Here is a 16,128-nt window from a genome sequence, read left to right on the forward strand (position 1 = left end):
GGCGCCCCCCAGGCCGCCCCCACATTTCCCAGCAGCTATATCTGTCCCTAGACACACCACAATGCCTTTTGAAGGGGCCGCACCAATGAAATTTCTGCCCAGGGAAAGAAAGGGTTGCTGGGCGGAAGCCAAACTCTCTGTGCAGAGATAAGGTGGAAAGTAAATAGGAACCGGGTTTGGCATTTCAGGCGCCTGGCTTGCGCAATCTGGGCTGGGACTGCGGTTCTGTGGGGGCCGTGCAGGTTGCGACATGACTCAGAACCCGCCACAGGCGGACCTTGAGGAAATTTAGGACCTTTGGACTTGTAGAGGTGGGGAAAGGACCCTGGGGGTGTCTAGCCCCCCCCCCTGCAGTGCAGGAATCTCCAGTCAGCGTGACAGGCGGCCACCCAGGCACTGTTTTAAAACCCCCAATGCATCACAGAACAGTAGAGTTGGAAGGGTCCCCCGAGGGTCATCTAGTCCAACCCCCTGCAATGCCCAAATCACAGCTGGAGAATCCCTGACAGGGGGGCATCCAACCTATTCAAAAACCTCCAGCGAAGGTGAGGCCACCACCTTCCAACGTCACAGAATCCAAGAAATGTAGAGAGATGGAAAGGGCACTCCAGGGGTCATCCAGTCCAGCTCCCAGCAAGGAAGGAATCACCAGCTGTTTAATTGTGGGGTCCCCCCCCCAGACCTTTCAATAAACTCTGTGAGATGAAACAGAGAAGCAACTTTTTAACGCAAGAGTTGCAGTCCCATTTCCACCTCCCCGCGCGCCCCCCACCCCCCGCAGGCCCCCAAGCAGCAGCAGAAGTGGACGTCGTGGAGGGCCATGTCCTCCTTCAGGCCGGCCGGGGGCTGCGCTCTCGTCTGGAGGCCGCAGGTGGGGCAGGGGCTGCTCCACGAGCCCCCCCAGCCCTCCCAGGGCACCTGCAGCCCCTCGCCAGACTCCCTCTCCACCCGGAGGTTGGCGGCAGCCGTGGCGTCCAGCCTCACTCGCGGTGGCGCCCCCTGCAACTGCAGGAGACCCGCCAACGCCGCCGGGTTTTGCTCCAGCTGCCCAAACTGAGAGGGCGAAGCAGAAAGCGCAGGGTTAAACTGCGGAACTCCCTCCCAGGAGAGGCAGCCGGGGGGCTTTCAATGAGGGGGGGGCTATGGGGGGCTCCTAGCCAGGAGGGCTGAGCTCTGCCCTCCGCAGTCGGAGGCAGGAAACCTTTCTGGACGCCTCGAGAGGAGAGAGACCCCGTAAAATTGATGCCAACTCTGAAAAAGCAAAACAAAACAATCCCCAAACGAGGATGAAAAAAGTACAAGGTGGATTTTAGACTGTGCAAAAGTTGAAGCAAGCAAGAGGCTAAAAATGGATTACAGCTTGCGTCAGCTTTGGACAGGCTTCGCCTAAACAGAAAGGGTTTTCGCAGGCGCCGGGAAGCAAGCGGCGAGGGAGCCGGCAGTCGGTCCAGGCGCAGCCAGCCAGCCAGTCCCACATCCCGCAGCCCCCGGGGACGGGGCTAGCTGCCCCCGGGGAGCATCCGGGGGTGGCACGGCGATGTCACCCCCGTCAGGATGGCACCCGGAGCGTGCCGTCCCCGCCTCCGTGCGCCACTGATGGGCCGGATCCAGCTGCCTCTGTCACTTCTCACCTGATGCCCACCTAATTGGGGGCGGGCTCTCTTTCCCCTTTTTCTTGCTTTGCACCCTTTGTAAGGCAGGTGGAGCTCACCCGCCCTTTTCCTTCGGGACTTTGGCTGCCATCCTGTGCCCAGATACGAGGGAGGAAGGGCTGCGACCGAGTAGAGTTTGGGGCTGGGCCTGGAAGCCCCCGGGATACATCATACCTCCCTGGAGGGTCCCCTCGCGCAATGGACGACGGGAGATTTTGGTTCACAGCAGGTCCTGAGTGAAGGGTTGGCCCCAGCAGCTCAGGAGGCCTCCTCACGCCCCGGAACCCGCTAATATGGCCTTGACCACCCTCTGCTTTGCAAACCCAGCAGGGTTGTGGCAGTAAGAAAAGGGAGGAAGGAATGCGTGGGAAGCCACCTTGAGATGGGTCAGGGGATGAGGATGATGAGGGTGATGGTCGCCAGAGGGGAGACTTCTCTACTAGAGAGCAGGTAAGGTAAAGGGACCCCTGACCATTAGGTCCAGTCGTGGCCGACTCTGGGGTTGTGGTGCTCATCTCGCTTTATTGACCGATGGAGCCGGCGTACAGCTTCCGGGTCATGTGGCCAGCAGGACTAAGCCACTTCTGGAGAACCAGAGCAGTGCACCGAAACGCCGTTTACCTTCCCGCCGGTAAAGGTAAAGGTACCCCTGCCCGTACGGGCCAGTCGTGTCCGACTCTAGGGTTGTGCGCTCATCTCACTTAAGAGGCCGGGAGCCAGCGCTGTCCGCAGACACTTCCGGGTCACGTGGCCAGCGTGACGAAGCTGCTCTGGCGAACCGGCACCAGAGCAGCTCACGGAAACGCCGTTACCTTCCCGCTAGAAAGCGGTACCTATTTATCTACTTGCACTTAAGGGGTGCTTTTGAACTGCTAGGTGGGCAGGAGCTGGGGACCAAACGACGGGAGCGCACCCTGCCGTGGGGATTCGAACCGCCAACTACGCGATCGGCAAGTCCTAGGCGCTGAGGTTTTACCCACAGCGCCACCCACGTCCCCCTCTTTCCCGCCAGAGCGGTACCTATTTATCTACTTGTACTTTGACGTGCTTCCAAACTGCTAGGTTGGCAGGAGCAGGGACTGAGCAACGGGAGCTCACCCCGTCGTGGGGATTCGAACCACCGACCTTCTGATCCGCAAGTCCTAGGCTCTGTGGTTTTACCCACAGCACCATCCGCATCCCACTATAGAGCAGACTGTCCCAAAAGAGATTAATCTCTCCCCTTCTTTCCCAGCACCCAAAACTCCTTCCGATAATAACCCAGGACTCCTTTTTTCCACTAGTCTTCAGGTGGCAGGACGCCCAAGCATAATCTTCACCACTTTTTTCTATCTCTGCTGTTTTCTTCTTCCTGTGTCCTATATCATTTGTGTATGTCTTGTCCTCTGCCATGAGCACATCTTTATAAGGAAAGATGAAAGAATGAAGGGGAGACTAGCTAATAGACCCACAAAGGAGGTTTCTCTGCCAAAGCAGACAGGGTCAGTGCGACGAGAGACTCCCCTGTTGGGTCATTTCCAAACTCTATGAGTGAAGTCCATAGTCAACAATACTCCTAACATTTCCCCCTGTATGCTTAGGCCGTCCCTCGTTCCAGGTGTAATGAAAGATGTCGACCTGGATATGTCCAGAAGGTGATACCAGGAAAACCCGCTTGCTGCTATGCTTGTGTGCCATGTGTGGAAGGGACCATCTTCACCCAGAAAGGCGGGTGACTCCAAGGAAGAGGGCATTTCTGCGGGGGGGGGGGGAATAGAAATAAGGTATAGACTCCCCCAGATACACTCTTTGAGAAGGGTATAAAGACATTTTTAACGTGGGTCCTTTATTCGCTTCTCTGTTTTTCATCACATTGTTACTTGCAGGAAGCCAGGAGACCTCGCAAGGTTGGTGTGGGAACAAAAGGGGAAACCACACACACACACACACACACACACACACACACACACACACACACACGCCTGAGCCTCCCTGGTGACAAGGGCTATGCAAATGCAGCCAATAAATAATAATAGAAGAATAAAGGAATTGGCACAGGTCAAAGGAAATATTAATTAGGCAAAAAGGTTACAATGCAGTTTACAGATGTGGAGCTGTCATTTCCTCTGACCAAATCCTAGATCACAAGGCTGCTTGGATGATTAAACTTTTTTGGGGGTGGGTGGGGACTCCTCTAACTCCACAATGGAAAGGCAGGCTACAAGTGTGAACATTTTTAAAAAACCAAATACACTATTTTTTGCCTCTCGTGACCTATTTACACATTCTCCTTTCGCAACCTCCCCCACAACAGCTGAGATTTTCAAAATGGCGCAGAGCACAGAAGGTCATGTAGGTGATGCTGAAGCCACACTTTTCTCTTCCTCAGATGCCTAGAATTTCACCAAATACCCAGACGATGAGCATGCAAATGAGGACAGAGATCAGTGTGTCCCCACGATGACCACCTGTCTGTCTTATGAAGAACTTTGGGGGTTCCTATTAGCTTCCATTGCTCTGCTCTTGTTCATAACAGCAGGAGTTGTGTTGGGAATCCTCATTAAATACAAAGACACCCCACTAGTCAAAGCCAACAACCGGGACCTCTCCTACATCCTCCTCGCCTCCCTTCTGCTCTCCTTCTTGTCCTCTTCATTGGGCGGCTAAGAATAGCGACTTGCCTTCTCCGACAAATGGCCTTCAGCATCATCTTCAGACAGCTTCAGACAGGGCAGAACAACAATAGACCACATAAGACCAGTCTTGAAAGACCTACATTGTCTCCCAGTATGTTTCTGAGCACAATTCAAAGTGTTGGTGCTGACCTTGAAAGCCCTAAACGGCCTCAAAGGCCCAGTAGACCTGAAGGAGCGTCTCCACCCCCACTGTCCAGCCTGGACACTGAGGTCCAGCTCCGAGGGCCTTCTGGCAGTTCCCTCCCTGCGAGAAGCGAAGTTACAAGGAACCAGGCAGAGGGCCTTCTCGGTGGTGGCACCCGCCCTGTGGAACGCCCTCCCTTCTGATGTCAAGGAGATAAAGAACTACACAACTTTTAGAAGGCAGCCCTCTATGGGGAAGTTTTTAATGTTTGATGTCTTATTTACAGGTAGGTAGCCGTGTTGGTCTGCCGTAGTTGAAACAAACAAACAAACAAATTCCTTCTAATAGCACTTGGTAGTTATTGGTATGAGCTTTCGTGTGCATGCAGATACATCAGATACCTGATGTTTTATGATGTTTTATATATGCTGTAAGCCACCCAAATTGATGGAGGAAACCCAACCAAATGTGCAGAGTATAATAATAGTAACAATAACAATAAAAAAAATTAAAATTCCTTCCTTTTTAAATTTTGTTTCGACTATGGCAGACCAACATGGCTACCTACCTGTAACAATCAAGGACCTGCGCCCCCCCATGAATAACAGAAGTTGGCTTTCCTCCAGTCTTCTGGCAATGAGGCGGCAAGGACGTCCCTCCCTCCCTCCCCTCTGTCTTCTCTCATTCTGCGTTTATTGCTGCTTGAGCCCCGGCACCTCTCATGGGGGGGCGCAGGTCCTTGATTCCTGGAGGGCATGACCACTGTGCAACCCTCCCCTGACGCATTGGCAAGGAGGGGGTTAAACTGAACCAGAGCAGCAGGCATTGGCCTGGTCAGGCATGCTCACACTCTTCTTCCTGCATCTGAGGAAACTGAACTTGTGGAATTTGAACTCAGCTCTGCCTCCTTTCCCGGTGACCTCAGCGCCTCACAGAACACTGGTCGCTCCAAGAGAGCCAGGCCTGCTCCAGTTCAGCGCCGGGCTGGGGGAGGCGGAGCTAAGGACCAGGAGGAGGGGCCTCGGTTCTGCGCCTGTGACATCATTAGCTGGCCTTCTATGACATCACAGGGCACAGCCTGAGACCCCCTCCCCCACTCAAGATTGGAAGCCAGTGACTTCTGGGGAGAACCTATGGACCATCTGTTGGCGTGTGGCTTGCTGTTGATGCTTCAGGGACGGGCCATTGGGGGACAAGGTACCGGGTGCAAGGAAAGGGGAGCGGGTGCTGCCACGGGGTGAAGGCAGAGCTGGAGGCGCTATGGCTCCTTCCCTCGGATGCCCTTGGCAGACTCAAAAAAATGATGGCCAATCTTCCGAGAACCCCTCCCCCCGGCTGCTCCGTTTCCTGTGACGTCACAGGAATGATGTGACATCATCCCCTCTTGGAGTGGGAAGAGTGATGGGGCCGAGGTGGTTTGGGGCCTCATCTCCTCCTGGCGACCAGCCCCAATGCCCATTCTGTGTCTCCGTGGCTGGAAACCACAGAAGGGGAGAGTGGCTCTTGGGTTAGAATCCTGCCCCCAGGTTTCCCTTTGGCCCCTGTGAGAAGAGGACACAGGACTGGGTGAGCAAGGGGCCTGATCCAGCAGGGCTCTTGTGCCATGGCTGGGGGCAGTCTACCCCTGAATACCAGAGGTATGGGGAAGGACAACCCGAGAGTGCTCCTGCAGTCTGGCCCTGCTTGCAGGTTTCCCAGTGGGCCTGATCCTGCACCCAGACTCTTTTTATGTCCTTGGGGAGCCTCCATGGCCCGGCTCCTGGGCTCTTGGGGGGGGCACTAGGGCAGGGGCCCGGGGCCCTTCTGACGTGCGCTTGCCTCCGCCCGCCCGCCCCTCTCCTCCAGGCTGCGGCTTCCGGCCAGAGTTCGACGGGCCCCACGCCTCCCCCGTGGCCGGCGCGCGCATCGTGGGGGGCTCGAAGTCCCTCCCCGGGAAGTGGCCCTGGGTGGTCAGCATACAGACCAGCACCTACCACTTCTGCGGGGGGTCCATCGTGCACCCGTGGTGGGTACTCTCCGCCGCCCACTGCTTCGCAGAGAGAAGGTGAGGAGGGGGGGGGACCTTCTTCAGGCGGGGGTCCTGCCTGGCTGCCAGGAACCTCCTCCGGAGGCTGTGCGCGCGCCCTCTCCGCCCTGCGGAGCCAAGGGGGAGGCTGGCTCTGGGTGCAGCCGCGGTGTCTGAACCGGCATGCGGACACGGGTTAAGCGCCCGTTTACAACCAGACTCTTCTCTTGCAAACAAAGACTGCCTTCTGGATCTCTGCTTCCCTTATTCTGATTCGGCTGCTTAATGCGACCTTCTGGAGAACCAGCCTTCTCTGTGGTGGCTCCCCGTTTGTGGGCTGCTCTCCCCGGGGAGTCTCGCCTGGCGTCTTCATTATGTCTGTTTAGGCACCAGGCGGAAACTTCCAATTAACAGCCTTTCAAATGTGTTTGTGGGAAGGGGGTTATTGTTTCCTATTTTGTGCTTTTATGCTGTATTTTTATCTTGTGAGCCGCCCTGAGAGCTTGTGGCGAAGGGCGAAATATAAATTCAAATAATGAAATTGAATAAGTAAATAATCCGAGCCTGGATTCCTGCATCGCAGCGGGTTGGACTAGATGGCCTTTGGGGGACCCCGCCCAACTCTACAGTTCTGCGATTTCAGGGAGACGCTGTTTGGAGGGGGAATTGTGTGTGGATTCTACCTGAACCCAGAGTCCCCCCCCCTCTCTCTCCTTCAGCGACAAGGTCAGGGTGGCCGCGGGGAGCAACCTCCTGGGGAGGCACAACGTCACCCGCTGGGTGCGCAAGATCCACCTGCACCCCGAGTACAGCACCCGCACCTACGACAACGACCTGGCGCTCCTGCTGCTGGACAAGCCCATTCCCTACAGCTTCTACCACAGCCCCCTCTGCCTCCCCGACCACAGCATTGTCCCCGACGACAACATGTGGGAGAGCTGCACCGTGGCCGGGTGGGGGCTCACGAAGGCCGGTGAGCCAGCCCCCAAGGCGTCGCTGCGTCCTCCGCGCTTCCTTTCCCTTGGCGAAATCCCCCGTCCCTCCCCAAAAGAGACCCGGGGCTTAGGGACTGGGAGAGCGGAGTCGGACCAGGAGTGCCGGCTTGGGCTCGCGACTGTGGGTGCCACGCAGTGTGCATGACCCTGGCACCGAAATCTGTGGATGGCCGGACCCTTCCTGGGGAATTTTGTGGGTGCCTGGGCACCCAGGGCCCCAGGGAGTTGGCACCCATGAGTTGGCACCACTTGCGCATGTGGACCCCTGTTTGAACAGAGGGGGTTTACTTGGGTAGCAAGAAAGAGGGGGGGGAACAGGCCCCATGCTAACTCAGGGTTTGCCCCCCCTACCTTCCTTCCTCAGTTCTTCCACCTGTAAAATCTCTCTTCTCTTTGCATCACTTGTATCCGAGTAAGACTGTCTTCCATAAACACGGTCTTAACAATGTGTCCATAAGTGACTGTGGAGGCCAATTCTGGATCCACATGTCCTTCCCCAGTTGGGACATTGGTTTCTGGGCGGGAGTTGATCACTGAGTGGATTTGCTAAGCGTGCCTTCCTCTGAGCACGTTTCTCCCTTCCGTCCTGAGTTCGAGTGTCTTCACAGCCCCTGACACCTTTGGTCAAGGCTGTTCTCCAACTGTGTTTCCCTGTAAAATGGGAAGATAGTTACCGATGCCGGACTCGAACCTTGCCTGCGTAATTGGGCAGCGGTGTGGGATGGATTGGGGGCGGGGGGAGGAAAGAAGCCCACGTCCTACAGGCAGGAGCCCCCTCTGCCTCAAGACGTGACCCCAGGGCAGAGAAATGGGACGGGGCAAATGCAGGGAGAAGAGGCGGCGCGGGAGGAGCCCCGCCGTCAGGCGCAGTCTACCTCTGCGGGAAAGAGGTAGTGGAACGGAATGGACCTGCTGGTGGACCTGGTCCAATTCCAGGGGGTCTTGGGGCACCTCGTGGGGTGCTCCATGGGGAAATGGGGCTTGGGGCTTGCGCGCCCGCGAAGGGGCTCCGCCCGCCTCCAGCCAGCCCGCGCGGCTTGTCTCCCTTCCTCCTCTCTCCGCCCAGGAAGCGGCCAGGGATCCTACAGTTTGCTGGACGTGCAGGTGGGAATGGTCGACTGGATGCTGTGCCTCCGCTGGCTGCGCTCCCTCACCAAAAACATGATCTGCGCCGGCTTTGAGGAGGGCGGCCGCGACGCCTGCCAGGTGGGAGACCCCCCCCCTCGCCTCCTGCCCCCAGTCTCCCTTCTGGGCGTGGAAGGGGGTGCAGGGTGGGGCGGTGAAGAGGAGGGAGGGGAAGGCTTCGGACTACAACTCCCACCCTCCCACCTTTCCAGGGGGACAGCGGAGGACCCCTCATGTGCCGCCCCCCGGGCCGCGGAGGACCCCACCAGCGCTGGTACGCGGTCGGCGTGGTGAGCTGGGGGCGCAGCTGCGCGGCCCGCCACAGCCCCGGCGTCTACACCAGGGTGGCCAACTTCCACGCGTGGCTGGAGATGACCTCGGCCCACGAAAGCCACCCTTTCCACGTGCCGCAGACCGCGGAGGGCCACACCGCCTCCCCCGCCGCCGAGGCGGCGCATGTGACCAGGCAAGAGCTGGACATGTGGGCCGGAGTGGAGGCGGCCATTGCCGCCAGAGCCGCCCCCGGGCATCGCCCGGCCCTCGCGTGGCTCCTGGGGGCCGCCTGCTGGGCCCTGCGCTGGGCAGAAGAGATGGAATAAATGCTAATTTATTTATTTGTATTTACTTATGAAATCTGTACGCCGCCTTTCTCCCGAAGGTCGCAGGGCGAGCACAGGGAGGGCGCAAAATGCAAGAGGAAACAAAAGCGAACCCAAAGACCCCACAAACATTTTCAAGGTCATGGGGTGCTAACCGGCCGAAGGCTTTAGGGGTCAGCAAACTTTTTCAGCAGGGGGCCGGTCCACTGTCCCTCAGACCTTGTGGGGGGGGGGCGGACTATATGTTTGATTTGAGGGGGGGGGGAATGAACGAATTCCGATGCCCCACAAATAACCCAGAGATGCATTTTAAATAAAAGGGCACATTCTACTCATGTAAAAACACACGGCAGGCCCCAGAAATAGCCCAGAGATGCATGTAAAAACACGCTGATTCCGGGACCGTCCGCGGGCCAGATTTAGAAGGCGATTGGGCCGGATCCGGCCCCCGGGCCTTCGTTTGCCTGCCCCTGCTTTAGAGGAAAGTTTTCTCCCGGCGCCTGTGCGCGTGGAGAAGGCTTGGCTCGCTTCCTCGGGATGCTCAGGAGATCGGCAGGAGTCGGCCTCGGTCTTCTACTCGCGAGCAGTTCTGCTGGCTTCCGACGGCGTGGAAATGCTTTTGGGTGGTGGAATCCTAGCACAGCATAGTTGGAAGGGAACCTGAGGGACTTGAGTCCAACCCTCGGCAACAGAGGAGTCCTTACCTTTTCCACACCCCCTTCCCATTTTTTATTTTATTTTATTTTTTGCCTGTTCTCCTTTTTATCTGTAAGCTGCGTCGGAAAAAGGCAGGGGTGGAAATAAACAAAACAAGGAGTCTCTTTTATCGCCCCTTTAACTTTCCGTATGTTTGTGTTTTCTTTTTAGTGGTGCTAAAATTGTTATTTTATGTTCGTTTATATCCCGCCTCTTAGCCGGACAGGGATTTGGGACGGCTTACGGATAAAAATGCAGATAAAAGGGGGGGGAGCAGGAAACGTTGCCTGCCCCCCCAATCTCTGGGTGGTGTGACTTTCCAGGGGTCCCAAGCACTGAAGGCAGCATTCGTGTTTCCTTTGAGGCTCACAGGAGACCGGTGTCTTTGGGTGATATGGGTTTATTTGCCCATATATACAACCTGAGCCTATAATGGGCTCACAGCATCAGCTCCTCAAGAGGGTCTTTCTACTCCCATAACCAAGCCTTAGATCACTGCATGGATCAGATACATCTAATAATAATAATAATAATAATAATAATAATAATAATAATAATAATTTTATTATTTGTATCCCGCCCATCTGACTGGGTTTCCCATCAAAGGGGATGAAAGGCAGCAGCCACCACAAAAGAGATCCATTAAGTCATTTCCATTTTTCTTAGACTAGTTCAGCAGCTTCCAGATTCCATCCATACGCAGGATTACAGGCTAGGAAGGGGTCACATCAAAGAATTGCAGACATGTTGGTATGTGCAACGGAACGGAAAGGGGGGAGAACTTTCTACTTTTTTAACATGATTTACCTAACAACCCTCCCCCTTAGAAGAACTGTCACAACGACCAATTGCAAGTGGGACTAAAAATAAACCGTGTGGGGAAAAATAATATGAATTAAAGGTTTTATTCTGTGAAAGATTTGGAAAGAAGAGAGCCTCTCTGTGTGACGCAGTTAGAAATGTGATCTGACATGGACAGGCAGACCTTTGTTGCATGATATATGGTCTTAGGGAGGGTGTTATCAGGATGGGATCGTAAATTGGAAAGGGCAATAAATAACCCTCCTGGAGAGACATAATAATAATAATAATAATAATAATAATAATAATAATAATAATAATAATAATAATAATAATAATAATAATAATTTATTATTTATACCCCGCCCATCTGGCTGAGTTTCCCCAGCCACTATGGGCGGCTCCCAATCAGTGTTAAAAACAGTACAGCGTTACATATTAAAAACTTCCCTGAACAGGGCTGCCTTAAGATGTCTTCTGAATGTCAGGTAATTATTTATCTTTTTGACATCTGGTGGGAGGGTGTTCCACAGGGCGGGCGCCACTACCGAGAAGGCCCTCTGCCTGGTTTCCTGTAGCCTCACTTCTCGCAATGAGGGAACCGCCAGAAGGCCCTCGGCGCTGGACCTCAGTGTCCGGGCTGAATGATGGAGGTGGAGACCCTCCTTCAGGTATACAGGACCGAGGCCGTTTTAATTTACGATGCAGCAGGTCTGGGAAAAGTTAATGAGCGGACATTTAGACTGTATTTCATCGGAATGGAACGAGATGGCAATGGCTGCTCGAACGGAATTCCTGAACTATTGGATTTATGGAGTGATTTATGAGAGAGCAGTACAAAGTCCACGCAGAAATATAAACAACACTGTTTCTTTCAATCCACTTGCGGAGACAACTCAGAGGTGACCGAAAAGGAAAATGAGTAACGACAAGGAGATGAGAAGATGGGACTGAGAATATCATTGTAAACGCCAAAGCAGCAGAAATATAGATGACTGGACTCCTACCGATCTTGAAGCATGGGTACCCCCCACAAAAATTTATAATTTGGAAAATATTTGGATTTTATTATTTGTATTGTAATAATTTCCCCTTCATGGATCACTGCCTTGCCGTGGCGAAGGGGCTTGAAGAACTCAGAGAAGCTATGAACTATGCCGAGCAGGGCACCCAAGATGAACAGGTCATAGTGGAGAGTTTTGACCAAACGTGATCCACCTGGAGTAGGAACCGGCAAACCACTCCAGTATCCCTGCCAAGAAAACTCCATGGACAAAGACAACAGGCATATAAAAGTTATGACGCTGGAAGATGAGCCCCTCAGGTCGGAAGGTGTCCAACATGCTACTGGGGAAGAGCGGAGGACAAGTACAAGTAGATCCAGAGCTGATGAAGCGGCTGGGCCAAAGCCGAAAGGACGCTCAGTTGCGGATATGCATGGAAGCGAAAGGAAAGTCCAATGCTGTAAAGAAAAATATTGCATAGGAACCTGGAATGTAAGAACCATGAACCTGGGTAAGTTGGATGTGGTCAAAAATGAGATGGCGAGAATAAATATTGACATCCTGGGCATCAGTGAGCTAAAATGGACGGGAATGGGTGAATTCAGTTCGGATGACTATCATATCTACTACTGTGGGCAAGAAACCCGTAAAATAAATGGAGTGGCCCTCATAGTCAACAAAAGAGTGGCGAAAGCTGTACTGGGATGCAGTCTCAAAAATGATAGAATGATCTCGATACGAATCCAAGGCAGACCTTTTAACATCACAGTAATCCAAGTTTATGCACCAACTACTGGTGCTGAAGAAACTGAAATTGACCAATTCTATGAAGAATTACAAGACCTTATAGAAGTGACACCAAAGAAGGATGTTCTGCTCATTATAGGGGATTGGAATGCTAAAGTAGGGAATCAAGAGATAAAAGGAACAACTGGCAAGTTTGGCCTTGGAGTTCAAAATGAAGCAGGGCAAAGGCTAATAGAGTTCTGCCAAGAGAACAAGCTGGTCATCACAAACACGCTTTTCCAACAACACAAGAGACGACTCTACACATGGACATCCCCAGATGGGCAACATCGAAATCAGATTGATTATATTCTCTGCAGCCAAAGATGGAGAAGCTCTATACAGTCAGCAAAAACAAGACCTGGGGCTGACTGTGGCTCAGATCATCAGCTTCTTATAGCAAAATTCAAGCTTAAACTGAAGAAAGTAGGAAAAACCACTGGACAGGTAAGATACAATCTAAACCAAATCCCTTATGAATACACAGTGGAAGTGAGGAACAGGTTTAAGGATTTAGATTTGCTGGACAGAGTGCCTGAAGAACTATGGGTGGAGGCTCGCAACATTATACAGGAGGCAGCAACTAAAACCATCCCAATGAAAAAGAAATGCAAGAAAGCAAAGTGGCTGTCCAACGAGGCCTTACAAATAGCGGGGGAGAGAAGGCAAGCAAAATGCGAAGGAGATAGTGAAAGATACAAGAAATTGAATGCAGATTTCCAAAGAATAGCAAGGAGAGACAAGAAGGCCTTCTTAAACGAGCAATGCAAAGAAATAGAGGAAAGCAACAGAATGGGAAGAACCAGAGATCTGTTCAAGAAAATCGGAAATATGAAAGGAACATTTCGTACAAAGATTACCATAATAAAGGACAAAAGTGGTAAAGACCTAACTGAAGCAGAAGACATCAAGAAGAGGTGGCAAGAATACACAGAGGAATTATACCAGAAAGATATGGATGTCTCGTACACCCCAGGTAGTGTGGTTGCTGACCTTGAGCCAGACATCCTGGAGAGTGAAGTCAAATGGGCCTTAGAAAGCACTGCAAATAACAAGGCCAGTGGAAGTGATGGTATTCCAGCTGAACTGTTTAAAATTTTAAAAGATGATGCTGTTAAGGTGCTACACTCAATATGCCAGCAAGTTTGGAAAACTCAGCAGTGGCCAGAGGATTGGAGAAGATCAGTCTACATCCCAATCCCAAAGAAAGGCAGTGCCAAAGAATGCTCCAACTACCGCACAATTGCACTCATTTCACACGCTAGCAAGGTTATGCTTAAAATTCTACAAGGAAGGCTCAAGCAGTATGTGGACCGAGAACTCCCAGAAGTGCAAGCTGGATTTAGAAGAGGCAGAGGAACCAGAGACCAAATTGCAAACATGCGCTGGATTATGGAGAAAGCTAGAGAGTTCCAGAAAGATATCTACTTCTGCTTCATTGACTATGCAAAAGCCTTTGACTGTGTTGACCACAGCAAACTATGGCAAGTTCTTAAAGAAATGGGAGTGCCTGATCACCTCATCTGTCTCCTGAGAAATCTCTATGTGGGACAAGAAGCTACAGTTAGAACTGGATATGGAACAACTGATTGGTTCAAAATTGGGAAAGGAGTACGGCAAGGCTGTATATTGTCTCCCTGCTTATTTAACTTATATGCAGAATTCATCATGCGAAAGGCTGGGCTGGATGAATCCCAAGCCGGAATTAAGATTGCCGGAAGAAATATCAACAACCTCAGATATGCAGATGACACAACCTTGATGGCAGAAAGTGAAGAGGAATTAAAGAACCTTTTAATGAGGGTGAAAGAGGAGAGCACAAAATATGGTCTGAAGCTCAACATCAAAAAAACAAAGATCATGGCCACTGGGCCCATCACCTCCTGGCAAATAGAAGGGGAAGAAATGGAGGCAGTGAGAGATTTTACCTTCTTGGGCTCCATGATCAGTGCAGATGGTGACAGCAGTCACGAAATTAAAAGACGCCTGCTCCTTGGGAGAAAGGCGATGGCAAACCTAGACAACATCTTAAAAAGCAGAGACATCACCTTGCCAACAAAGGTCCGTATAGTAAAAGCCATGGTTTTCCCAGTAGTGATGTATGGAAGTGAGAGCTGGACCATAAAGAAGGTTGATCGCCGAAGAATTGATGCTTTTGAATTATGGTGCTGGAGGAGACTCTTGAGAGTCCCATGGACTGCAAGAAGATCAAACCTCTCCATTCTGAAGGAAATCAGCCCTGAGTGCTCACTGGAAGGACAGATCCTGAAGCTGAGGCTCCAATACTTTGGCCACCTCATGAGAAGAGAAGACTCCCTGGAAAAGACCCTGATGTTGGGAAAGATGGAGGGCACAAGGAGAAGGGGACGACAGAGAATGAGATGGTTGGATGGTGTTCTTGAAGCTACCAGCATGAGTTTGATCAAACTGCGGGAGGCAGTGGAGGACAGAAGTGCCTGGCGTGCTCTGGTCCATGGGGTCACGAAGAGTCGGACACGACTAAACGACTAAACAACAATTGTAATAATTTGGATTAATTGGTATGATATGTTTGATTTGGTAAATGGAAACTTAATAAAAATTATTTTTTTAAAAAAAGAGAATGATGTGAATAGTAGGAGAGGATATCTTGATATCTTGATCCTTCCTCACTCTCGCTAGTGAGCCAAGTAGCAGAACACATCCCCCTTAGAAGGAAACCAGTTTGCAGATTTGTGTGAATCTCTTTCGTTAAGCAATCCTGTCTGGCTTGCCCAGATTGGATATATTCCTGGTAAGTCCCCTTTGATCCCTCTCAAAAGAATAAAGACACAGCAGTCTTTCCTTAAAAGTAACAAGAAATTTACTTACATTCAGTTCACAGTACGATCCCTGAAGGCAGGCTTTGGCTTGTAGTGACAGTTACAGAGAGAGGTTGGGATTCATCCCATGCGCTGCTGGCTGAGAGCCAGCAGTGCAGTCCAAGAGAAGAAAAACAGAATATGAAAAAGATGGCTGTGTGACTGGACCTTTTGTTGGGTCTGCAAGCTTCATGCCCACCTATCTGGTCAGATGGAGGGGGAGGATGCTCCAGACCAGGTGGAACAGGAAGTTATTGTGGGATGTGATCCATGAGAAGCAGTCAAGTACAACATTCCTTGTAGAAGGAGAAGACATGTGGGGGAATGTTTGGTCCAGCCAGTCAAAACCTCCTGTTCCTCCTGGGTGGAGCATCCTTCCTTTGCATGTGACTAGAGGTGGGCGTGACCTCACCTGTCCAGGTAACAAAAGGACGAGTCACGCAGCACTCTCCCTCTTTTTGACTTCCTTCTTCATTTGACCAGCTTTTAGCTAGGACTGCACCGGGTTATTCCCCCATATGGGATAGATCCACATGTACATATTTGTAACTAAGTCTGCCTTCAGGAATCCAGCTGTGAACTGTGAACTGATGTGAGTAAACTTCTTTTACTGACTTTGAATAAGATTGTCGCGTTTTGATTCTTTTAAGAGGGATTCAAGGGAACTTACCAGGAACATACAATTCAATCTGAGACAGACTGAATTGTATAATAGTGAGAGGCTCACACGAGCCTGCAACCAGATATCTGCTATGCATGTAAGAAAGGGGAATGGAACTCTGCTACATAAAGGAACTTGCTAGCACAATTAGGAAGGATATTAATA

At 51.9% G+C, this 16,128-nt stretch overlaps 3 protein-coding genes across 13 annotated transcripts in view; 2 read left to right on the top strand and 1 right to left on the bottom strand.

Moving 5' to 3' along the window:
• The window catches only part of LOC308572642 (uncharacterized protein), a 200,854-nt gene that overhangs the window by 178,674 nt on the left and 6,052 nt on the right, over positions 1–16,128 (top strand). The gene's annotated exons all lie outside the window — the stretch shown is intronic.
• LOC308572645 (uncharacterized protein) overlaps positions 1–16,128 on the bottom strand; it is a 223,035-nt gene that overhangs the window by 165,186 nt on the left and 41,721 nt on the right. The window lies entirely within an intron of this gene.
• LOC308572669 (serine protease 55-like) lies at positions 5,434–9,196 on the top strand. Its single transcript, XM_081168949.1, has 5 exons — positions 5,434–5,648; positions 6,297–6,495; positions 7,176–7,429; positions 8,518–8,657; positions 8,789–9,196. Exons 1-5 carry the CDS (start codon positions 5,585–5,587, stop codon positions 9,173–9,175), a joined length of 1,044 nt encoding a protein of 347 aa, XP_081025075.1. The 5' UTR covers positions 5,434–5,584; the 3' UTR covers positions 9,176–9,196.

Source organism: Podarcis bocagei, assembly GCF_964188305.1.
Source record: "Podarcis bocagei genome assembly, chromosome: 13".
Lineage (NCBI taxonomy): Eukaryota > Metazoa > Chordata > Lepidosauria > Squamata > Lacertidae > Podarcis > Podarcis bocagei.

Bases quoted from the DNA above. Each gene is read 5' to 3' on its own strand.
- LOC308572669 (XM_081168949.1), top strand. From the start codon at position 5,585: ATGGACCATCTGTTGGCGTGTGGCTTGCTGTTGATGCTTCAGGGACGG. The intron at 5,649-6,296 runs GTACCGGGTGCA...CCTCTCCTCCAG, and splicing joins ACGGGCCATTGGGGGACAAG to GCTGCGGCTTCCGGCCAGAG. The intron at 8,658-8,788 runs GTGGGAGACCCC...CCACCTTTCCAG, and splicing joins GCGGCCGCGACGCCTGCCAG to GGGGACAGCGGAGGACCCCT.